This window comes from Streptopelia decaocto (assembly GCF_964273445.1).
Source record: "Streptopelia decaocto genome assembly, chromosome: 4".
In the NCBI taxonomy this organism is placed as follows: Eukaryota; Metazoa; Chordata; class Aves; order Columbiformes; family Columbidae; genus Streptopelia; species Streptopelia decaocto.
Window position 1 is genome coordinate 53,910,745 of NC_138658.1, and position 22,943 is coordinate 53,933,687.

Consider the following 22,943-nt stretch of genomic DNA (forward strand, 5'->3'; position numbering starts at 1 on the left):
GGGGCACAGAGCCCTGACAGTGGGTGCTGTGGCAGACCCACCCGCATTCCAGGCCCCAGAGGAGCTATTTTCCTTGCGTTTTCCCAGCGCCGACTTAATGGGGCTTTATTTTAAGGCCGACGCGTTGCTTGAAAATGACACCGCCCGGCACACCGGGCTACCGCGCCCGCGTATCCCCCTGCCCGCCCAGCGCCCGAGCCGGGCTCGGCCGGGCCGCAGCTGCCCCTGCCCGGTGAGCCGCCCGGCTCCGGTGCGGGCTGGCAGCGTCCCGCGGGGGGCCGGGCCGGGCCGTGCCGCGGAGGGGCGTGCGCTGGGGGCGGGAGCCGCGCGGCACCGCCCCGGCCCCGCCGCCGCCGGTAGCCGGCAGATCCGGGTCTCGTGGCGCGGGCTGACGTGTGAGCCGGCCCGAAGCAGCGGGGCCGAGCCGCGGGGCCGCCTCTGCCAGCCCGGCCGCCCTGCCGCTGCCCCCGAGCCGCGCAGCCCGCAGCAGCGCTCCGCGCCCCCGGGACGGCGGCCGCAGTACGGTGAGCGGGGGGCGCCGCGGCGGGGCAGGGGAAGGCGCGGGCCGGCCGCGGTCGGGCACCGCCGGGCGGGTTTCCGCGGACACCGCCGCCTGTCCCTCCGTCCGCCAGGCGCGGAGCGGCGCGGTGCGGCCCGGGGGATGGCCGCGGAGCCTGGAGAGGCCCCGGTGGGGGCTGCAGGCGTAACTTTAATACTGTTGAAATACAGAAGTGTCCCCGCTGCCGGGCGCTTCGCCCGGTGCCTGGGAAGGTAAACACTGGGAGAGCCGGAGCCGTTCCGCTCGTTGTTAGGCAGCTCTTTTTCGAACTGTGAAACGTCTGCTCGTCCACTTCACAGCTGGCCTGATTCGGGTTTTTCTGGTTGTTGGCGTTTTTAGTGCAATGTGTCACTCTTGTGTTGATTTTTTTGTTTTTGTTTTGTTTTGGTTTTAAGGATCTCAGTCTGATACTTTGAGCCTGAGAGTTTTAGTTTTCTTTCTCTAAAAAAGCTGGAAGTGGCATGCTGACACCAGGGTGTGTGCTCTCAGGCTGTTCCCCACTTTTTGAAAAGCATGTGCCACTGAAGTGGGTGAAGTTGGACAATGTCTCCTGATAGATAATCTCAGGAAAAGGACAGCGTCGTGCTGCCATTAATTTATGAAATATAGGATTCCTGCCAGGAACTCTTCATATGTGTGCTCCAAGATGTGACTCGTAGTGCATTCCAGGGGGGAAGGGGTATATTGACCTTGGAGACCAGTCCATGGTCATTTCTTTGCAGCTGTCACCACTCCAGATTCCCCAGAGTCCTGCCCTACTGCTCAGGTGCTGCCTTCCATGGCAGTTTTGAGGCCTGAGCTGACCACTGCTTCTATGTGCATGTGGTGCATGACCTGCATCAAAAACTTTAGCTTCCTGGCAAACACTTGTTTGTCTACTCAGTCTTCAGAATTGCAGTTTTGAGACGTGAGGACATTTAACTTTTTTGGTCTTAACAGCTTATTATGTTAATGTTACTAATGTGCGTACTGGGGACGGCACATATCTGCAGTGAGCATTAGTGAGTTACGTCTTAGAAGTCTTTGCATGCTTCACTATTAGAGTGCTATCCACCTTTGCTTGCTTTTGTTACTTTCCAAAAGCAGACATCAGCTCAAAAAAATCAAAATGGAAAAAAAATGCCTTACTTTTGATTTCTTGTTATATACAGTCAGAGAATTATCCTTGATAATTCCATCTAATTCCTGTGACCTGTCAAGATGAAAGAAATCAAGCTATTGATGTCAGTCATTGATTTAGAAAAGTGACCCTGTCTCTGTCAGTGTGGCTTGAAATGGTAGAAGCATTTGGCAAAATAAAAGTAGTTGTAATGTTAGCAGTACATCAGTTCAGCCCTAGCGCTGTTCCCACTGCTGCCACTGAGGTGGATGAGTACAACCTCTTTGGTTCTTTTGCCTTGTTTCATAAAATACGAGATTTACAATTTTTGCCTAACTCCAGAGTGGTATAGAATTCCATATTTTAAGTGGTTTAAGATCATGTTGTATATGGTGCTAAACAAGTGCAAAACTGCACTGGATGCATTATCGGTTATTCCACAAAGTATTGTCGTGTTTGCTTCTCTGGCAGGTGGGGACGTCCCTGACCTGTTCAGGAGTGTAAAGGGGAGGTTCTTCTTTAGAACGGAGACAGCGGTAGCAGCCATTCTATGTCTCTGGGTGGATCTTACCTTAACCTAGCTCGATATATTTTCCTGACTATAGAAACAAATATAATGAACATGGTTCAGTGAAATTCCATCTAGTGTGCACGTTGTGATCGTTTTGCAGCACCTCACCCAAAACACAGTCAAGACTACTAAGTCTGAAGTGCATGGCCCTGTTACATGGGTAACATTCTGCAGTCCATGTTCTTCCCTTATTCTAAGGGAGAAATAAGAATAACACACTTGGTTTTATGTAGATTACTTTTAAAACAATTTGAAAATGCTTTATAATTTTAATAGCTTTTTAACTGCTGTACCTGTTTTCAAAAGGTTGGTATTTGGTTTTAGAGAAAGTTAGTTTCTAACTGACTTCTTGTTTTGTTATTAATTTCCCGTTTTCTACTTTCATATATTTAGACTTCAGAATTAGTGATGTGTGAATGTTATTTGCATAACAGATGTGTAATAAAACAAAGCCAATGTTTGTGTTTCAGAATTTTCCCTCATAGATATTTTAGGCACTTGACATACAGTCTTAAAGACCAAGTTTTGTCTCTGCTGAAGTTCATCATAGCAGAATTTGCTCTAACAGCATCACAGGTCTTCACAGTAGCAAGATCCTCTTTCTCTTCTAAAAAGTGCGTGTGAATAGAGAATGTGTACAGTGCCCTGACAATACCAAGTATCAGATTCTTACTCTGTATGATTTTGAACACTTACCAGATTACTCATCACAACAAATACTAAAATATTTTGACAGATGTATTTATATTTAGAAAATTTGGTGTAATCAGTCCATATTCTGCTTGGGAAGCAAATCAGAGACTGTGAGACTGATTTGCATACATGCTATTACATGCATGCTTTGCATACATGTACCTACATACATGCCATTACACTTGATGTTAAGCATATTTTTGTTTTAACTTCCTAGGTTGATCTGCGTACACCGTACAGGTGTACGGTGTCAGTCTCTGTTAGCTGTGTTAGTCCTATTTCTGCTGGACTCGAGTAGCAGAACAGTGGAGAAATGTAGTCCTATCCTCCTCTTTTCATCCCATCACCTATTCCATGCTAATGGCTGGGGCAAGAAAAAGGTCTCTTAGTGCTGATCGATATGATTTTTTGTGAAAGATTTGAAGATGCTCGGGGAGCAGCCTTTGGCATGATTGAGTGGTTGTACATTAGCATGGTTATTAATTGAACAACTGTACTTCAGAGGCTTTAGTCAAAGTGTCTAGCTCATATTTTTACAGATAATGGAACAAATTAGTCCCATTTGGGTGGGAACAGATAGAATTACACTTGATAAAAAGTTTTCCTCATTAAGATTATTTCTGATTCTTCTGTAGCTTGTGCAGAGCATTAACAACTATGGCTTTCTGGAGCTAAATATAGTTTCATTCTCATTTCATTCTTACTTTATAAAACCGCTAGATAAATGTCAGATCCAAAGCACTGTAGGAAAGAAAAGATTTTTATCAGAAAGAACAGAAAAACTGTACAAAAATGCAGCACCAACGATTTACATGACATAAGCAGCTGCAGTGCTTTATTTGTCAAAGCTTTGGTCTTTTTTGTTCATATATTCACATCTATATGTTTGTATATTTGCTGTTATTTAATCATAAAAGCTTTATTTTTAGCAAGGCAATATTTTTAGGTAACTCGATAAAATAGTTTTTGTGAGTTTTCATAAATTAAAAAGTTAAAGAACAGCTGTCCAAATGCGATTGCATGAAGATGTGAAGAGAAGTAGGTGTTAGCTCTTCAAACAGTTGCACTAAATCAAGCATGAAACAAAGCTTCCTTGTGTGAGTGCCTAAGTTTAACAAGAATTCTTGTGCAAGTGGTTATGGTCGTGTTCAGGGCTCATCACTTTAATATCTAGGTGAGACTGATTAGACACTACCTGTCATTAAGCACCCCTATTTGAAAAGGCTAGGTAAAGCTTTTATCAGAGACCCCAATGAAATATAGAAATATTCTTATACATAGACTTTTCTTGAGCCTAGGAGATGGTCAGATGCTTCAGTTTCAATTTAGTACATAGAACAAAAGTGTCTGAAGATGAAAAATACATTCTTTCCTTCAGGAAAACCATGAAGCCAAAGGTGAGATGTGTGTCGCAAACTAATCCTGATCGTGTGAAATAGTACAATGGATTTTCCTTGTGCAAATTAATGTAATATATGTAAAAATCTGTTGCTAGTAGGTGCAGGGGAGACTTGCATAATTTACATAGCACTTTCCTTTTGATAGTTGAAACTAGTTTGTGAGTCTGTTGAATTAGATGGATGTTATTCTCTGGTAAAAACTGGGTCATCTTTTAGGTAAATGTATGTAAATAACCAAGCCCAGAAATCCTGTTAATTGCTACAGATTCCCTCTGGTATAAGTACTGATTAAAAATCTTCTAATTGATAAGCTTCAAATTGTTTACAGCAGGTATGTAGAAAGCCTGATTCAGTTTCAATTGAAGTCACAGACAGGCACCCACTAGCTTCAGATAAAATTTGATCTGGCCTAAAGGCGTTGGGAGTAGGGCTGCCAGGGAATAGAGCTGCTTTCATCTGAAAATTGAAAATCCTGCTATCTTTCTCAGCATGCTGCTACCCTGCTAAATCTGTTTGCTCAGTGGCAAGTTATTAGAAACATATGTCATCCCTGGAGAAAAAAATAATGAAAATATTCCAAGGAGTTGCAGTATAATTTTGTGTTTGTATGCAATTGGAGTAATGTTAAGGAATAGTATATTTTTACAGTTTTAGGTATTTATTAAGGTATTTTATGATCTAAACAATTGTACTCTTGATAAACAAGTCTCAAAAAACTTCATAACTCATGATTTAGGGCTGTGCTTGCTGGCTCAATATTGTGGAAAAAACTTTCATTTTTATTTGTTTTGAAACCGTACATTTTTGTAAAGGGTTAAGATAACTTTTTAATGTTTATGTTTGCAAAGAGAGGAAATGCCTAAAAATTTCTGAATGACTGAATTACTGACCCTCCAAAAAAATGACTTCAAAATAAGGCTACCTGAGCTGCAGGAACTGCCTGGGTGCTGACAGTTAGCTCAGGGCAGCTCTGAAATGTCTCAGCATAACCTTTTTTCTTTCACAGACTAAGCAAAGTCACATTCACTCACAATTCCCATGGGCTAAGAGCGTGTGCAGGGACTTGTGCCACAGCTCAGCTGCTGAGCTGTGGCTTTGTTACACCCCAGCCATTTGCTCGTGAATTTGAGTCCTGACCCTCGCTGGCAGAGCTTTAAAGTTGGATCTGCTTTGAGCTCTCAAGTCACTTTGGTAGACTTTAACATACTAATCATAATCTTGATTTATAAATCTTGGAACAAGAGCAGAAATGTTGTATGGATAGGTAACATAGTTTGTTATAGGAACATATTGTTTTGCAATGCTTGGTCTTTTAAAGTAAATGATTAGTTTTGTATTATGAAGCCCAAAAGTGCAAAACATCTCATGGGCTGGGTAACCAAGAGCAAAGTCGCTTTCCCTGTTCTACTCCCATGGGGAGGCAGGTGCAAGATGCTCAGCTCCCCAGTTTTCCATCTGCAGGGAGTACCCTTTGTTCCTGTTTCCCTGCAAAAGTCTGCTCCGTGGAAGGCCAGCTCCTCTTTCATGTGTAGTACTTGTCCAGAGTCAGGCCTGTCAAAACATTGCAACACAAGCCTGTAGCCCTGGTTGGCATGGGTATCCTCGGTGCTGGTGCAGAAGTGCTCTCAGCAGGGATTTCAGATTTGGTATGTGCTGCAATAGTGCATCACTTGTACAGCTGCAGGGATGCTGGATTTAGGAGATTGGCAATTGTTGCTGGAAAATGGGAAGAGGAATGTCAACACAAACAGTGGGGTAATCTGTACTGCCAGAGACACTAAGCAAAAGCAAGAGAGTAAGCAAATTTGCTTAGGACCTGATGCTTCTACTTACCACTCAAGTGGAAAATCCCATTAAAGTCAATAAGTTCTTGCCTTACTGAAGACCACAGGAGAGGGCTCCCAGTCTCCTCTTTGAACTAGTTGAAACAATGTTAGTAATTTACAGAGGATAGCCCACCCTTCTGCATTAATATACATCAAACAAAATGGTTAAATAGCCATAATTTTGTTGTCCTATACCATTGTAGAAGTCTCCTACACTGGAAATAAATGTTAAACTGAAGCTAAAGCATTTACTTAGCAGAAAGAGGGTATTATTCTTGGACAATGTTCTGTGTCATTGACATCTTCTCTTAATTAGCTTTCATATTCCAAGAGATTTCTTTCAGAAAAATGTAATTCTTTTAACAAAAGGATGACCAAATGCTGACAGCTGGAGTTTGGCAATAACATTCTGTATCAAATATCTGTAAATGAATTCTAAAATAGCTGGACTGCTTTTTTCTTCCATGACTGGACTGCTTTTTTCGTCCATAATTAACTTCTTTTCAAGTGTTTTGCCCAGAAGAAATGTTAAGCCACCTGCATGGGAATAAGCAAATAGCTTTTTTCTAATTGTGGTAGGTCTTATTTAGCTCCCTTGGGGAATTCACTTTTGATCACTGACATCAGCCTTACAGCCTGAAATCTCTCTCGTCACACTTTGAGGATTGGCCGTGAAAAGGAAGGTAGGGAACAGTACTGGACAGTGCGGGGTTTTAATGTGTAGGTTCTTGTCCTCTGGGAGTTGTACTTGATGCTGACAAGCCTTAACTAAACTGAAAGAAGCACCTGTGTTATCATCTGTATTTCCCTGATTTACCATTCTGTGTTGAACTGATGCATGTAAGCATACCTGTAACCTTGGTTAGCCTTGTCCACAAAGAGTAAGTTTCCTACCGGTTTCCTACCAGATCCTGCTGCTCTTTAGAGCAGTGTGAACTTTTTCACACACCTCAGTGAGAGAGGAGTTGTGAGGCTTGGCTGTGAAAGGGCTTTGACCATAATTGTAAGACTTTGAAGTTCTCATGCTCTGGCTCCTGCTTCGCTGCTCTCGGAGCCAGCGCTGTTGGCAATCGCCAGAAGAATTTCCTGCCCCACTGAGAGCAGGTCCAATGTCTGCATTGGGATGAAAAGGGTAGTGGCCCAGCAGTGCTCACAACGTTGTGGTGGTCACACAGTGGTGGGCTCCTGCTGTGGGGTGGGGGGATGTGCCAGTGCTCCAGTAGTCTTGTGACACCATCTGAAAAAAAACATCAGGAAGATCTTTAGCACTTCTCAGTTTTGAGCCTGTCCCCGCTGAAAAGTTCCTCCCCTGATTTCAGAATATCACTGTAGTATCTTTCAGTGGCTGGCTCAGCATTTCTTAGTTTCTTTGATTTTGCTTCTATTTTTCAGGAGTTGTTTTGTATTAAACTAGTGTTTGTAAGAAGTACCAGATGGATGGCACTACAAAATTAATTCATAATTTACTTACATACCAAATGATTTGTGAGATGGTAGCCAAGTTATCCACTAGTATGCCTTGAGCGGGATGTGGCTGGGTGAGCATTCTATTGCAGAGGTCTTCCTGGTCTTGATGTCTCTGAAACCAACAAGAACAGCACCAGTTGGATACATGTGTGCGTGGTTAGGCACTGACTTTTCCATGAGGAAAGGAACTGGCTTAGCTTAATCTGCGTTGAAGAGTTCATCTTGTTAATTATCCTGAGAAAAGTCGCAGTGCAAAAATACACTTGCCAGCTCATTAGGCTACAGCTGGAAGTCCATGGAGACATGCTGACACTTTCAAGTACAAAATCAGCTGCTTTCCTCCCTGCCCCCTGGAATTATAAGGAAAGAGAGTGGAGAGGATTGGTTTATACTCTGAAAGTGTTGCTATGTCTAGGAACCCTCTTTGGGTATTGTATCAGCCAGCCATCAAAATCATTGCAGCTGTTTTCCCTAGAAAAGCTAAATGGCTGATCTGAACTGGGACAATTAGTTGGAGAAAGCTGTAATTGGAGCCACACTTTGCTGTGGCTGTGCTCCTCCTGGCAGGACACACATTTATATCCTGCTGGTTTGCTTTTGCTGCCTAGTCAGCCAGCTGGTTTTCTTTTGTCCTGAAAACTCAATGCCCAGGAGGAGGCCTGGTAGAAAAAGATCATCAGTAGTCCTCTGGAGATCTGTGACCTTGCAGAGCTACTAGATCCTGCTCCACTGAAGCCAGTGGGAATGCTGGTATTCATTTAGGTAGAAGTAGGATGGAGCTGTAAGCATGGAGGAGATGGCGGGAGAGTTTCTCTTGCATTGTTAATAAAAGGGATTAAAAATTACCATTATGAAAAAGCCAAGTATAATGTCGTGGTGTTTCAGACTTAAGTTCTATGAGGGCATATTTACTTGAACTATCTAAATTGCAATAATAGAGGAGAACAGTTCACTGGAATGTTTTAATTAGTATCAATTTGTATACAAGATTCTTCTTTTTTATAGAACCTATTTTTGGCCTTGTATGAGCAGAGGAAGTTGCTTTGTAGAGGAAGTTTCCTTAGAAATCTTTTAGCTTATTTTTGACAGTTCTATAACCCCGACAATTTAAAACTCCTGCATAAAAAATGCCGACCACCTCCACTGGATACTTATGCCAGGCCCTTGGCTTCCTGATCGTTTCTCTGAGACAGGACTTCAAGTGCGGCATTGCAAGGGTGTTACACCACACGAGGCCAAAGTGCAGGACGTTTTAGATGAGAATACTTGGAGGCCATTTGGAGGTGGATATGGTTATACAGAAGAACCAAACTTGGGGTGTGCTGTGAAGAAAATAATTGCAGAAAGGGTCAGGTATAGTAAGAAAGCATGGATACTAAAATGGCTTAGTTGCAGGTAAAAGGGCAAGAGAACAAATCCTTTTTTATGGGAACCTGGCTCCTTTAGGAGATTAGGAAGGTATAGGAGAAAGGGTTTCTGTCTCTGACAGTAGAATAGAAATGAACGTTTTATCTTTGGGTCAGTGAATCGTTGATGCTTTTTGTATGGCTTTTGCTATTTTAGCCCTTTATCATTTTTCAGAATGCCTGCAGAGGCATAACAAGTCATTTGCTTTCTTTCTATATTTTTATTTAAAATTTTATACATATTTTCATTTGTTCTGCCACACTTCTCTCAGGCTGAACTCAGAAACAAAATTAATTTTATGGCTTGTTAGAGATATTTGACAATTGTGCTTTGAGTTATTGCAGTTGGCTGAAAAACAGTAATGAGGAGCTGAATAGACTTTTGTTTCTCTTGAAAGTAATATGGAAAAATTTTGTTACTTGTCTGCTGTACTGTGAGGTGTTTTGCTCTCAAGTATTTCTTACCTTCAATCTTCAAGAAAATAGCAACACAGCAAAAATAATTCTTAGCAGAGGAAATCTTCAGCCATTGTATGTATTGCGTGTGTGTGATAGCCTGCATTTTTAAAAGTGCCCGGATCCAGGAAAGATAAGAGTTAGTGGGCTTAGAGTTTTGGTGCTGAAGATGACGGGTTTAGTTCATGATAAGTCTGCAGTGACTCTGATTTAATAGTGGAGTTATAAGTATTTTTACGTGATTCTTTATACCAAGGAGTAGAGATCACAAATATGTGCACATGGACAATCTTGCTAATCCGCATTATATTGGAGTCACGTTGGAGGACATCCAGCACATGGAAAATTGACAAAACTTCTTGTTTGCCTTCATGCTAGAAAGGAATTCAGTTTTGTAATTATTAGAGTGGAGAGAGAGTATAATTTCTGTCTCCCAGAGCTCACCAGCTGCATGATATTTACTCAGGAGAGGTGTTGCTGAATTGGGAAATAATGTATAGTCATTGCAATAATAAAAAATACAAGACAGTCTCCAGGTAAAAAAAAAAAATCAGGTTATAGCCATAAAGATTGCTTTTTTGATAGCAGGGTGTATGAAATATAATACACAGCTGTAGGCCTGGGATTGGGGAAGATAATGAAAGAAGAAACAATTTGCAATAATTACTATAACTGAGAATGCTATTTTTTAAGTCATAAGAGACTGGAAATATTTTTCAACATGGCTTCATTACCTACAATTTTGAATAGATGCTCAAGTCAAAAGGCAATGGCGGGCTTTTATTTCTATTTTAAATCACCAGAGACTATCCTCCACTTTGCTCCTGAATTATAGTAATTCCAGCTCTGACTACAGTATTTTAATTTCAGTTGTACTGTTTGTGGTTGCCTCTGTGCCTCTTTACACTGTAAATGTCATATTGACTCTTTGATAGTACATTGTATTTGTCCGCTTTTACTAATTCTCTCCTTTATTATGCTCTCTGTCAGTTTGCTTAGTCTAGAGCCCATAATATATACCTTCTCAGCTGTTTTCAGTGGGAGCTTTGGTGTGTTTGCCAAGTGTATCTTCCAGCTGTTTGTAAACCGTGTGAATTTAAATATTGTGCTTGCAGTAATATGGCCAAACCAAAATGCAGTAATTTTACCTAGAGCAAAATTACTTGCAGATATTTGACATCGTAGACTTACCAGTTGCTGTGGCCTTACCAGTTATTCTATAAATTCCAATAAAAACAAGGTAGTGATAAACAGGAAAACACACAGAAAAATAAGTAAAATAAAATAAAACTACAAGCTTTTTTTTCTTTCTCTGGGTCATGAGGAAAAGAACAGAGCAGATCCTCCTATTTTCTGTGACAGATTGTATGTAGAAGAACTGTATTTGCAAAAGGTGGAGAGCTGGCATGACTCAAAGCAAAGAGGTCAGGGCTGGGCAGAACAAGTTGGCCGCTGACGTGAGATCAGACAATTGCAAGTACCGGGAGGCGGGCAGGAAGCGCTCTAAGCACACTGCACTTCTGGAACAGGGGTTTTGCCAACAGGCTGCCTGAGAGCACGCCGTGGAGACAAGGAATTCTGCTCCGTGATGTATTACATAAAAATACTAGTATCTTTTTACCAAATCTTACACAGGGTCACAAAATATTACAGATTACAGAGCTTAGTTGACATTTAGTCCTTTATGCATTCAAGCTTTGTTACAAATAATACAGTTATCAAGCCAAGAATGTTTTAATGAGGAATACAGATGTGAGAGTGTAATTTTACAAGTGAAAGTCATCATATACAGGGTCTTTCAAAAGATGGACCCCGTTTGAAATCACTTTGCTTTGAAATTGGGTCCATCTTTTTGAAACACTCTGTAGTATAGAGTGGTTCTCACTTGTTTATAACTGGTCACCCACATATAAAATCTGCTGTTTCTTCCAGTTCCCAGCAAAAAAATCATTGCACAAGGGGAGATTAGTTAGCTGTTTGGGTTTTTTTAAAGTAATAAAATAAACCTAGTTTAGTATCTTTATTGGGGAAAACCTAGTGCTACTCCCAAAGTAGATGGTCCGTCTTCAGTCCTTTGCTGATAAAAGAGCTCGTTACAGGCTTGGAGGAAGGAAAGATAAATGATGATTCCTTTCAGCATCCCATGAAGGTGAGAAAGCTTGTAAGGGATCTTTTTGTTGAAAGCTTGGATGGCATTTTCCTTGGTGATGTATTCTGCTTTATTTTAGCTCATTAAGGTAACTTGTCATGTGCAGTTCAGATGCCTTGGAGTAAATTCCTTCTAGCACATCTCCTCTTAAATTTATGATGTTATATGACAGAATAATTTTCCCCATTCATTGTCTGATTATTTTCAGTTGTGTGCTCTACAAAGAATGTTACCCTGGTTTCATTGGTGATGGCTCTCATATGATGTTTTGATATCTTGTAGTCATATATAAACACTCCCCTATTAATTGCTGTGACATTACTATGTGTTTCTGACTCCTAAATTCTTTCAAGTTACAGTTAAATATTATTTTGCAACTTTACTGGTTCAAATACCTTCTTTTGGATGTCAGCTTTATCTCCAGAGAAACTAGTTTGCACTGATTAGCAATCAGTGCTTTTACCTGTTCCTTGCGCTAAAAAAGTTGATGTGGCACATCATCCAGGGAGATTGCGTAGTTAAAAATTTCTTCTGTTGCTGTCGTGCAGTTCTAGTGGTTCTGAGATAATTTTATGAAAGTTAGTGTGGTAACTTTATAATTAATTCTCAAAAAGAATCATTAGATCATCTGCCATGGTCTCCTGTATGGTGGAGAACATTATATCTAAACTTGTGTGCTTTTGTATTTTACCCTGTAACCTGTATTTGGCTGAATCACATCTGAATGCACTGAGAGATGGGAAATCCATCCCTTCTTTGGCAGTTTGTCACACTGGTCAGTTACTGTAATGGCAAAAAATGTATTCCTTGCTTCTGTTTGGAATTTGGTTGGTTACAGCTTCCAGCCATTGGTTCTTGATCACCTCTTCCCTGAAGAACTTCTCAATACTCAGGTTTATTTTTCTATGCAAAGGTACTTGTAGGCAACATAATTAAGTCATCCTCAAATCTTGTCGCTACATTGCCAGATTATTCTTTCTTAGTGTTGAGGCAAAAAGCCTTTCATCCTTTCTTTTTTTTTTTTTCCCCCTCATTTTCAGTATTCTTTTTAAAAAATGGAGACCCTAGCAGATTAAGGGCACTGATGTTTAGACTCCATAATGAAGATATTGCTATCTCTTACCTTCTTTTACTGTCTGGGTAACAGAGAAGAGTGGTAGGCATTGACAGAGGGAGGTCTCCTGAAGTGCATTTTCTTTTTTCCATCACTTTTTTGCCCCAAGAGAGAAGAACTATTGTGGTGATACATTCTGTTGAATGAAGGTACCTTATAGCCTTATCGGTTATTCCTTTTTCTCCTAGTGAGGTTAAAACATTAAAATTCTGATGCTTGATTAAGGCTGTAAGTTTTTATAGGTGGTGACTGCAGAGCACATCTGTTGATTCAGCACACCCTTATCAAATGGGTGGCACCTTCATAAACTACTTATTTTAGGAAATTGAGAGGTTGTATCTACTCTAGGCTGCTGCATTTATCAGGCTTGCCAGTTATCTCACATTAGGACCTCAGTGTGTGCAACAAAACACAATCTGAATCTGCCTTTATTGATACCAAGTTAACAAAAATATTTTGGAAGTATCATTATACAGAACTGATCTAATACATCATAGGAGTCCCCATTTGAGAAAAATCAATCCCTGATTTGAGCACAAGCGTAGAAATGCCTTGCAGTCTACTACCCATTTTGACCATCAATTAAGCCACAGAGAAAGGTATTGGTAAATAGTAAAGACACGTTTGACATGTCTGCTGTAGGTGGTTTTAGCGATGAATAAACTAGAATTGATTCCCTACCATGTCCAATACAGCTTCTTTGAACTTTCTGTATTGCTAAGTGAGTGACCTACTTCTTTGATCTAAAATTAGTGTGTGTAGCTCCATTTTTAAAGTGTTTCCAAGTACATTCACTTTTGCAACCCTGCTGCTTGCTTTCATTGTACAATAATGATAGAATGTTTTGGGTTGGAACGGATGTTAGAGATCATCTAGTTCCAACCACCCTCCATGGGCAGGTCCACCTTCCACCAGACCAGGTTGCTCAAAGCCCCGTCCAGCCTGGCCTTGAACACTTCCAGGGATGGGGCATCCACAGCTTCTCTGGGAGCCTGTTCCAGTGCCTCACTGCCCTCGTGATGAATAATTTCTTCCTTATATCTAACCCAAATCTACCCTCTTTCAGTTTAAAGCCGTTACTCCTTCTCCTGTCACTACATGCCCTTGTAAAGAGTCACTCTCCAGCTTCCTTGTAGGTCCCCTTTAGGTACTGGAAGGCTGCTATAAGGTGTCTCCGGAGCTTTCTCTTCTCCAGACTGAATAAGCTCAACTCTCTCAGCCTGTCTTCATAGAAAAGGTGCTCCAGCCCTCTGATCATCTTTGTGGCCCTCCTCTGAACTCACTTCAACAGGTCCATGTCCCTCCTATTTTGGGGGCCCCAGAGCTGAACACAGTATTCCAGGTGGGGTCTCACAGGAGCAGAGCAGAGAAGAATCACCTCCCTTGAGCTACTGGTTATGCTTCTTTTACTACAGCCTAGGATACAGTTGGCTTTCTGGGCTGCAAGTGCACATTACCGGCTTCATGTTGAGCTTCTCATCAACCAACTCCCCCAAATCCTTCTCCTTGGGGCTGCTCTCAGTCCATTCGCTGCCCAGCCTGTATTTGTGCTTGGGATTGCCCCAACCCATGTGTAGGACCTTGCACTTGGCCTTGGCTTCATGAGGTTTGCACAGGCCCACCTCTCCAGCCTGTCTTGTCCTTCCGGATGGCATCCCTGCTCTCAGGCATGTCAGCTGCACCACACACCTTGGTGTTGTTGGCAAACTTGCTGAGGGTGCACTCAATCCCACTGTCCATGTTACCAACAACAATGTTAAAAGTGTTGGTCCCAATACCAACCCCTGAGGAACGTCACTCACCAGTGGTCTCCACTTGGACACTGAGCTGTTGACCACAACTCTTTGAGTGCAACCACCCAGCCAATTCCTTATCCACTGAGTGGTCCATCCATCCAATCCATGTCTCTCCAATTTAGAGACAAAGATGTTGTGCAGGACAGTGTCAAATGCTTTGCACAAATCCAGGTAGGTGATGCCAGTTGCTCTTCCCTTATCCACCCATGCTGTAACCCCATTGTAGAAGGCGACCAAATTTGTCAGGCACAATTTGCCCTTAGTGAAGCCATGCTGACTGTCACCAGTCATCTCCTTATTTTCCATGTGCCTTAACACAGTTTCCAGGAAGATCTGCTCCATGATCTTGCCAGGCACAGAGGTGAGGCTGACTGGCCTGTAGTTTTCCAGGTTTTCCTTTTTTCCCTTTTTAAAAATGGGGATTATGTTTTGCCTTTTCCAGTCAGTGGGAACTTCATCAGACTGCCACAACTTCTCAAATATGATCGATAGTGGCTTTGCAACTTCATTTGCCATTTCCCTCTGGACCCCCAGATGCATCTCATCAGGTTCCATGGACTTGTGCACCTTCATGTTGTTTAGATAGTCTTGAACCAGATCTTCTCCTATCATGGGCTGTTCTTCATTCTCACAGTCCTTTTTCCTTCTGCATCTTGTGTGGTGTGGCTAGAGCACTTGCCAGTGAAGACAGAGGCAAAAATGTTGTTGAGTACCTCAGCCTTCTCCATATCCTGGGTAACCAGGTCTGCCATTTCCTTCTCGAAACGGTCCACAGTTTCCCCAGTTTTCCTTTTATCACTGACGTACCTATGGAAGCTTTTCTTGTTGCCCTTCACGTCCCTGGTCAGATTGAATTCTATCAGGGCTTTAGCTTTCCTAACCTGATCCCTGGCTGCTCAGGCAATTTCTCTCTATTCCTCCCAGGGTACCTGTCCCTGCTTCCACCCTCCATAGGCTTCCTGTTTGTGTCTGAGTTTGTCCAGCAGCTACTTGTTCATCCATACAGGTCTCCTGACGTTTTTGCCTGAGTTCGTTTTTGTTGGGATGCATCGTTCCTGAGCTTGGAGGAGCTGATAAGGATGATTGTTTCTTCCTTTAGCAAAGAACTTACTGGGTTTTAAGTTATTTTTCTGTGCATTGATCCAGAGGGAGAACATCAGTTTGTTAGGGTTTAGGAGTACAAGTTTCTCTGACTTTTCAGATTGTATTTGTACACTTAAGAGTTTCCCATTGCAGATGAGTGACCAGAATTTAATCTATGTAGTTCTTGTTTGTTAGGATGTATTCCGTTGTGGTATGTATGAAGACCAAGGGGAAACACAGAAATTCTTGCAAAAAATTATTTGGTTCTCTAAGGAAGCCAGTGTGAGATGCTGCTTTCAGCAACATCAAAATGTAACTGCACATACCAGATTTCTTCATTCATGCTGCCAAAGGCATAATAGGATTACCCTGCTTTGTTTTGCTTTTTCACCCTGGCATTAAATGAACTGAAACTTGATGTGCGAGTCTCTCAGAAATAAGGTCAGTTGAAAAAGAGTTCATTGTCTTTTTGTTCTTGTTTTTCTCAGGTGTTCACAGGCAAGTTCAGGTTTATCCAGAGAACCATGGCAGAAGGTGGATTTGATCCTTGTGAATGCATTTGCTCTCATGAACATGCAATGAGAAGACTGATCAATCTGGTAAGGATAACATGAGGATATTTGGATGGGTGGTTATTCAGACATTACTTCAGCTCTTGCAGATTTGCAGTTACTGATGTTTTGATACTGCTTATTCAGTTGTGTGTACAGTTAGAGACTGTGTATCTGACTTTCTCATGAGCTTTTGAATAGTTAATACAAATTACAGCTTTCTGTTTATTTCCCAGAGCTGCATTTTGACAGCATTTGCAGTGTTTCTATTGAAATGTTTCTTTGTAACCTTGGTCTACATAAAAACAAAGAAACTCCCCCATAAACTCTTTGAGTTCGAGGTGGTAATACATATGTGAAGTTGCATGTACTCATATGGCAAGATAACAATGTCTAAATTTTTACAACAAAACTTTAAAAAATTCTGAAGTTGAGAATCCAGTGATTTTGAGTTTGAATTCTATTTCTTGCTATGTCATTGTTATGGTTGAGCAAATTCAAGCAAGTTATTTTACACTGCTGCGACTGTGACCTGTACAATAGCAATGGTTCTTTGCTTTTGTATGGAACTTAGTTCACTGTCCATTGAAGAAAAACAACGTACTATTTTTTTTTCTAAGTAAACGCATGTAATTTTTAAAATAACAGTAACAATTCTAAACTGTGAGCAATTAGGTAAACTTGATCACAACTCTAATTTGGTTAAACTGGTTTTTAAGATCATGTTGTACATCAGCTTGATTTAATGTACATCCCCTTGTTGATGTTCATGAATTTGTTTTTATCCCATTTTCTTTCTTAGGGCTTAAATGAGTGTCCTTTTAAGTTACTGAGCACATCAGCTGCTCGAGGCAATATGTGTGAATAGCATCCTCTGTAGGATCAGGCCCCTCGTCACAAGGTTTCTTATCAGTATTTGGCAAAAATTGTCAGGAAAATATGACATTCACTAGCCTATGATAAGAGTAGGACTAATGTGTATGTGCCCAAATAATGTATTTCTGGGAATAAGGAATCGGTTTGTGTGCTTTCCCTTATGATAAACCCCCTTCCACATGCATACATCCATAAAATAACAAACTTGTTTTAAAGAGCACTTTGCAAGAAGTATATAAAGCTTGCTCTTGCAAATGTGTGGTTTACACTCATAGCCCTGCTTCACCCTGAACATAAAATCCTGAGTGTCCATACTTTATTTGCCTTGGAGTGCATTGTTATACTATGTCATCTGGAGTGCCAGCAAAAGAACCTAAAGCCATGATGCTGTACCTGTGCATGCTCCCAGGAAGCTTGGCTGACCCCATTTTGCAGAATTACTCTGCTCAGACTAAGCAGAGTTCACCACGCATGTCTACACTGCAGCACTGCAGAACCTGTGCCGTTGTGCTCTCACATCGCACCCCTGGGCCTGTGCATACAGAATGCCTCCTCAAAAACACATAGGCCCCACTGGGAGCCAAAATACCCCGGACCAGGCTCTCTCAGTAGGAGGGCTACATCAGTGGCTACAGCAGAAGCCAAAATGATCCCCCAGAAGAACAGGAAGGAATGACAAGCGCTTGTCGTCTCACAGACCATGAGATCCTTGGGCTAAGCGTCAAAGTTGGAGTTGCCAGACAGCCCAGATCCATGTAGTGGCGAGCTGCACCAAAGGCCAAAATGACACCAGACAAACAGAGCATGTCTGCATAGCCAGTTCCATGTGCTTTAGGGGCCTGATGGCAGTTCACAAGGGTGGTGCAGCCGGTGCTCTCTTGATACTCACAAGTCATTAGAGGTTGATTCACATTCTTATTGCTGAACAGGCAAACAAGCTTGTTTGAGGGATGGAGGTGCAAGAAGTAAAAGGGATGGTGTTACCAGGATTGTTCAGGGTGGAAGGAACTTCAGGAGGTCATCTAGGCTGACCTTCTGCTCAAAGCAGGGTCAAAAGTGAACGCAGACCAGGTAATTCAGGGCTTTTATTCCAGCTGAATCTTGATAACCTCCAAGATTAGCAATTCCACAGCCTGTTGGGGCAACCTGCTCTAATGTTTCTTCGTCCTTGTGGTAGAAATTTTTCTCCATCCACTGTTTTAGTTGAATCCATTGTGCTCTCTGCATACAGCAATATGAAGAGCATGTCTCTGTCCTCTCAATAACCTCCTTGTAGGTACTGGGGGGCTGCTGTTAGATCTACTCAAACCCATCTCTTCTCTGGGCTGAGCAAGCCCAGCTCCCTCAGCCTCTACTTACAGGGCAAGTGCTCCAGCCCATGGTGATCCCCTTCTGAATTCACTTCAGTCTGTAAATATATATGTCTTGTGTCAGGGAGCTTGAGACAGGATGCAACATTCCAGATATGGGTTTAAAGTGCTGAGCACAGGGTGTAATCGCATCCTTCAGTCTACTTACGCACTGTTTAAAGGTCAATGCTGTTGGCACGAGGGCACAGAAAATTGAGGCTTCTGTGGAGAACAGTTGTCTCTTCTGTGGAGCCTTTATATCAGGGCTCAGCCATTCTAGCTCATGTTTCCCAGTTAGAGGCACAATTTCAAAATACTCCAAGCTCTCCCTGATACCCCCGTATGGACACTCATACATATGTTCTTTCCCCCCAAAATTTTTCTTCTTGTCCTCAACATGTCATTTGTGCCATATCCCACAGCTGTGTTGATTCTGTATCTTGAGACATCTGGACACATGTTGAAGTGATGACAGGATGACAAAGAAACCCCTAGTACCAAGCCTCAGGAAGCTGGGAGAGAGAAAGGAAAAATGCATGTTGACTGCTCTTTCTTTTGAGGCTTGTCAGATGCAAATCTGACCCCCATTCTGCATTTTTTTTTTTTATCCTTTCATTTTTTGCTAGAAGACACTGACAGGCAGTAGTACCAGTCAGCCAGTTCTCTTTATGTTGTGGCTGGAGGATTCTAGGTATGAATGGTGTAGGCAAGTTGTGTCCAAAGTGCTGCAAAGGTCTGTGAGATTTTTTTTTCCTGGGCTGCACCATGCATTGTAAGGTGGGTGCAAATGGATCATCTGGAGGGACACCAGTTCCTGTGTTGTGGATGTAAACAGAGTACATCTTAGGTGCACACTCTTGGGCAGTCATCAAGACCAGTCTAACACTGTTCCTGTGTAGTTGCAGGAATGGAGTTTATTGCTCAGTGTCCAGCTTCCAAAAAGATCATACCAATTAGCACTTGAAATGGTGAGGAGTAAGGGGAAATGACAGATTTCATCTATCTTAAAAAGCAAAACAGATGCTCCTAAATATTTATAAGAGCGAATTACTAGCTGGGATAATTCAGCAGAATCTAGAAAGGAGAAGTCTCAGTCATCAGCCAGACTATCCTCAAGTAACCTGTTGCATTATTTTAGCAGGAGACTTGCTAAGCCTTCATTATTGGGTCTGTAACTTTCATGCTTCAGTGAGAGTTTGCTTCCTAAGTTTCTGGTTTGTCACTCAATCTTACACAACATAAGCAACAGGAATTTTACTATTTGTTTTAAAAGGAACCCTTGGACATCGATTCTCAAAATTGCTGACCCCCACAAGTCTCAATGGAGACTGGGTGCCCACTGCCTCTAAAAGCTGGATCCTCCGAACCTTTACTCCAAGACCATTGCAGTACAGGAAAGCTAGGCAATCTGTAGTTGCACATACTGTGAGGGGAAAAAAATAACCAAGCATGCTGTATCCCCCAGATGGTTCACTGTACTTACGTAATTGTTGATTCTTTTTGACTTAGATGTATAAAACACACCAGAGCACATTTGAATGGTGTTACAGCTGGGAGTGCTTGTCAAGATTTTGGAGCAAATAGTGTAACAAGGTGGTTGTAATTATGTCCAGACTGAGCGTTGTAAATCCAGAAGTTCAGAGTTAAGATCAAGTTTAGCACAACAGCAGTGTAATTGTAAGGGTTGCCCAGGTGTGGAAGTGTACATGTAGGATTCTTCAGTCTAGTAATGACATTGTGCAAAAACCCTGTGATTGATGTAGACTTTAATAACTTGCATTTGCGTTAAAGTAAACTAAATTTTACAGATGAATTAGTTTATACCTGTATAGAACAACACTGATAAGAATTAAGGCTTCTGCTAATGAAGAAGGCCTGATGTATTCAGTTACAACTGTTACATGTAGGGTTAAAAATATGTATTCAAATACACTGGATTTCTGTTAGAGTTAAAGGTACAGGAAATTTGAATGATACTGCTATGCCTAAGGTCAGAAGGAGGTCAAAAAGTCTGACTTTACAACCTGAAGTTCTCATTTTAATTTCCAGCATGTTACTTTTGATTTCTAATTTAATTGGTGTATTTATTTTGAAATCTTAGAAAAAGTATTTGGCATTCCAAATACATTACATTTTTAATATATACCATATCATTTAAATCTCTACTTGAAATGCAGACTCCAGTTTATCTTGTCATTACAATTAACGCCTATACAATGAAGAAAGAAAAGCTATTATCATTTAAACTCTTCTTCTTCTCTGCTATTAGTAACACCACAGAAAATAACAAACAAGAGCACTGTTTGTTTTTAAAAAGCCTAACTCTTACTAAGCTGGCTTGATTATTTTTCTGTTCTTTGTTTTGCTTGACTAAGCAAGGGTTTGTTTTGTTTTCTTCTTAATTCATAATACCACAAAGATTTTGTATACAGTTCACTGTATATCTTTAAAGTGCATGATTTTTTTAAATTTTTTTTCAGCTTATTAGGTTAACTGGGAGATTTTGTTCTTACCCACAGTTCTGAGAACTTATATATACATACTTAAGTGGCATTGAATTATGCTGAATGTTCTATTGTTTTACTGAAGTGGATTTTTCAGGGCTCTCTTTGGTGTCAAAATTTTGCACATGATAAACTTCTGTAGTATAGCCACTGTAAATAATAAGCAAATATTCCTAGGAAAAAATAGAAATCTAAAGTCTTTGGCTGTGACTTCATAAATATCATCTCTAGTATGTAATACCCATGGCAACATCTGTTATGATTTTGATGTTGTGTAACAATTTGACTATTGTTTTTGGGCTCACTTTTTACTCTATGGATATAGCAGATAATTGGGAACTTCCCTAAGAGGAAGCAAGCACAGAAGAAAAACATCACAAGACTTTCCATTCTCTGCGGCTGCACAAGAATTGTCAAAAGACAATGACAGATTTTTTAGCTTGTATGACTTGATCTCCTGTTCAGTCTCCTCCATCTGCAAAACTTATTTTGACAAGCAGACCCAAAGTTCAAGAATGAAGAACAAACAACATCAAGTACTTTAATGGGGGGGACTCTGTCAGACAAGGGGCCATTTGTTTGAAAGGGTCATGGTGAAGGACATTCTGTGGTGTCCAGAGGGAATGGTTCCTGTCTCAGTTGTGGCAGAGGAGAGCAAATCTCTAGATCAGAATTATGTTATATGTAAAGCTTTTTGTTTCCCTTTTCTTCACTTCTTTTGTAAAATAAAAACTGATTGCACTACATTACTCCTCTGGACTTCGATGCTCTCTGAGTAGGCATGGTTGATCCATGGAGTATCTTAGCCCAAGGTTCAGCTCATGTCTGAAAATGAGACTAAAAACACTGTGTATGTTATGAGGGCAATAATCATACATAGAGTGTCTTCCATTTGCAAATTCTCTTAACTATTTCAACACAATTTGTTCAAACACACTTTTGTCAACCAAGTTTCCACATAATTCTCTTGGCCAGGTCATTTTAGAGTCTTACTATTATAAACTGGCATAGTCTGAAATAGTATCCAGCATAGCCCTGAATCTTGGCTGCGGGAGACTTTGTGCAAACAGCACAGAATAAACACGGATGACTAAAATAGATCTGCGTTCCGTGCTGCAAATGATTGAAAAGCTCTCAAGATGTCAGCACAGCTAGGCCCGACTTAAAGTCCCTCAAGCAACCAACAAAAGTGAGTTAACCTACTGATGTGGCCTTCTACTGAAATCACAGCAGAACTATACCAAATACATTTGTGATAATTTAAAGTGATCTTCTAAATGTGGAGATTGCCCTGAAGACTCCTTATGTATGTTTTACAGCATTTGCCTTCTAATATATATATATATATATATATATATATATAATTTTTAATAGCAGTTACTGCTGCTTCTAGTCTATAGCCCTTCTTAGCCAAACACCTCAAGGACTAGAAATTGCATTTTGCTCTCACTTGCCACTTTTTTCCCAGACCTGTGCCTTCAATTCCAAATTTCATGGAGTTCAGGCTGTTTCAAAAAGGACCTTTCCCAACAGTTGAACCTCAGGTTGGTCATTAGGATGAAGAAACTATCACCCTTCTGACATGCAGGGTGAAAGACTTGATGCACCCCCTAGGGCACTGGGCCAAAAGAATAAAAGCGAAGGTTGGAGGGGCAGGGTGTGAGCCTGTTCCTGAGCGCTCCTGCTCCACTGACTGCCATTTCCCCACCTCCAGTGGGTGCTCAAGGTGCTGGTGTTGCACAGGTTAAGGCCCCAAACCTATATCACAGAACTCATGCACTGCTAATGGTCTTTAACCCAGAAACTAGTTCTAGATCAATGACTATAAATGAAGACTATTTTCTAGATGGGTAAGTGGATGTTTTTTTTTTAAAAAAAATAAAAACCATTAAAAATGGTGTCTACTCGGGTCTGTATCCCACGGAGACCATTTTTTCCTGTAAGTGGTTAGGTGTCAGGATTAACTGAATGCTGAGGTTGCCTCTCATTCTTTGTATTTCCCATTCCTGAGCTTTGTTGTATGCTGGGAGCTACTGCTTCTTTG

The 22,943-nt window shown here is 41.3% G+C and overlaps 1 protein-coding gene across 1 annotated transcript in view; it reads left to right on the forward strand.

Moving 5' to 3' along the window:
• The first annotated feature begins 340 nt into the window (after positions 1 to 340).
• Positions 341 to 22,943, forward strand: part of SMIM14 (small integral membrane protein 14) — a 42,498-nt gene continuing 19,895 nt past the window's right edge. Inside the window, exons 1-2 of the mRNA XM_082050285.1 lie at positions 341 to 524; positions 16,108 to 16,218. Coding sequence (XP_081906411.1) covers positions 16,144 to 16,218 — 75 coding nt within the window. The 5' untranslated portion in view covers positions 341 to 524; positions 16,108 to 16,143. The remainder of the gene's footprint in view (positions 525 to 16,107; positions 16,219 to 22,943) is intronic.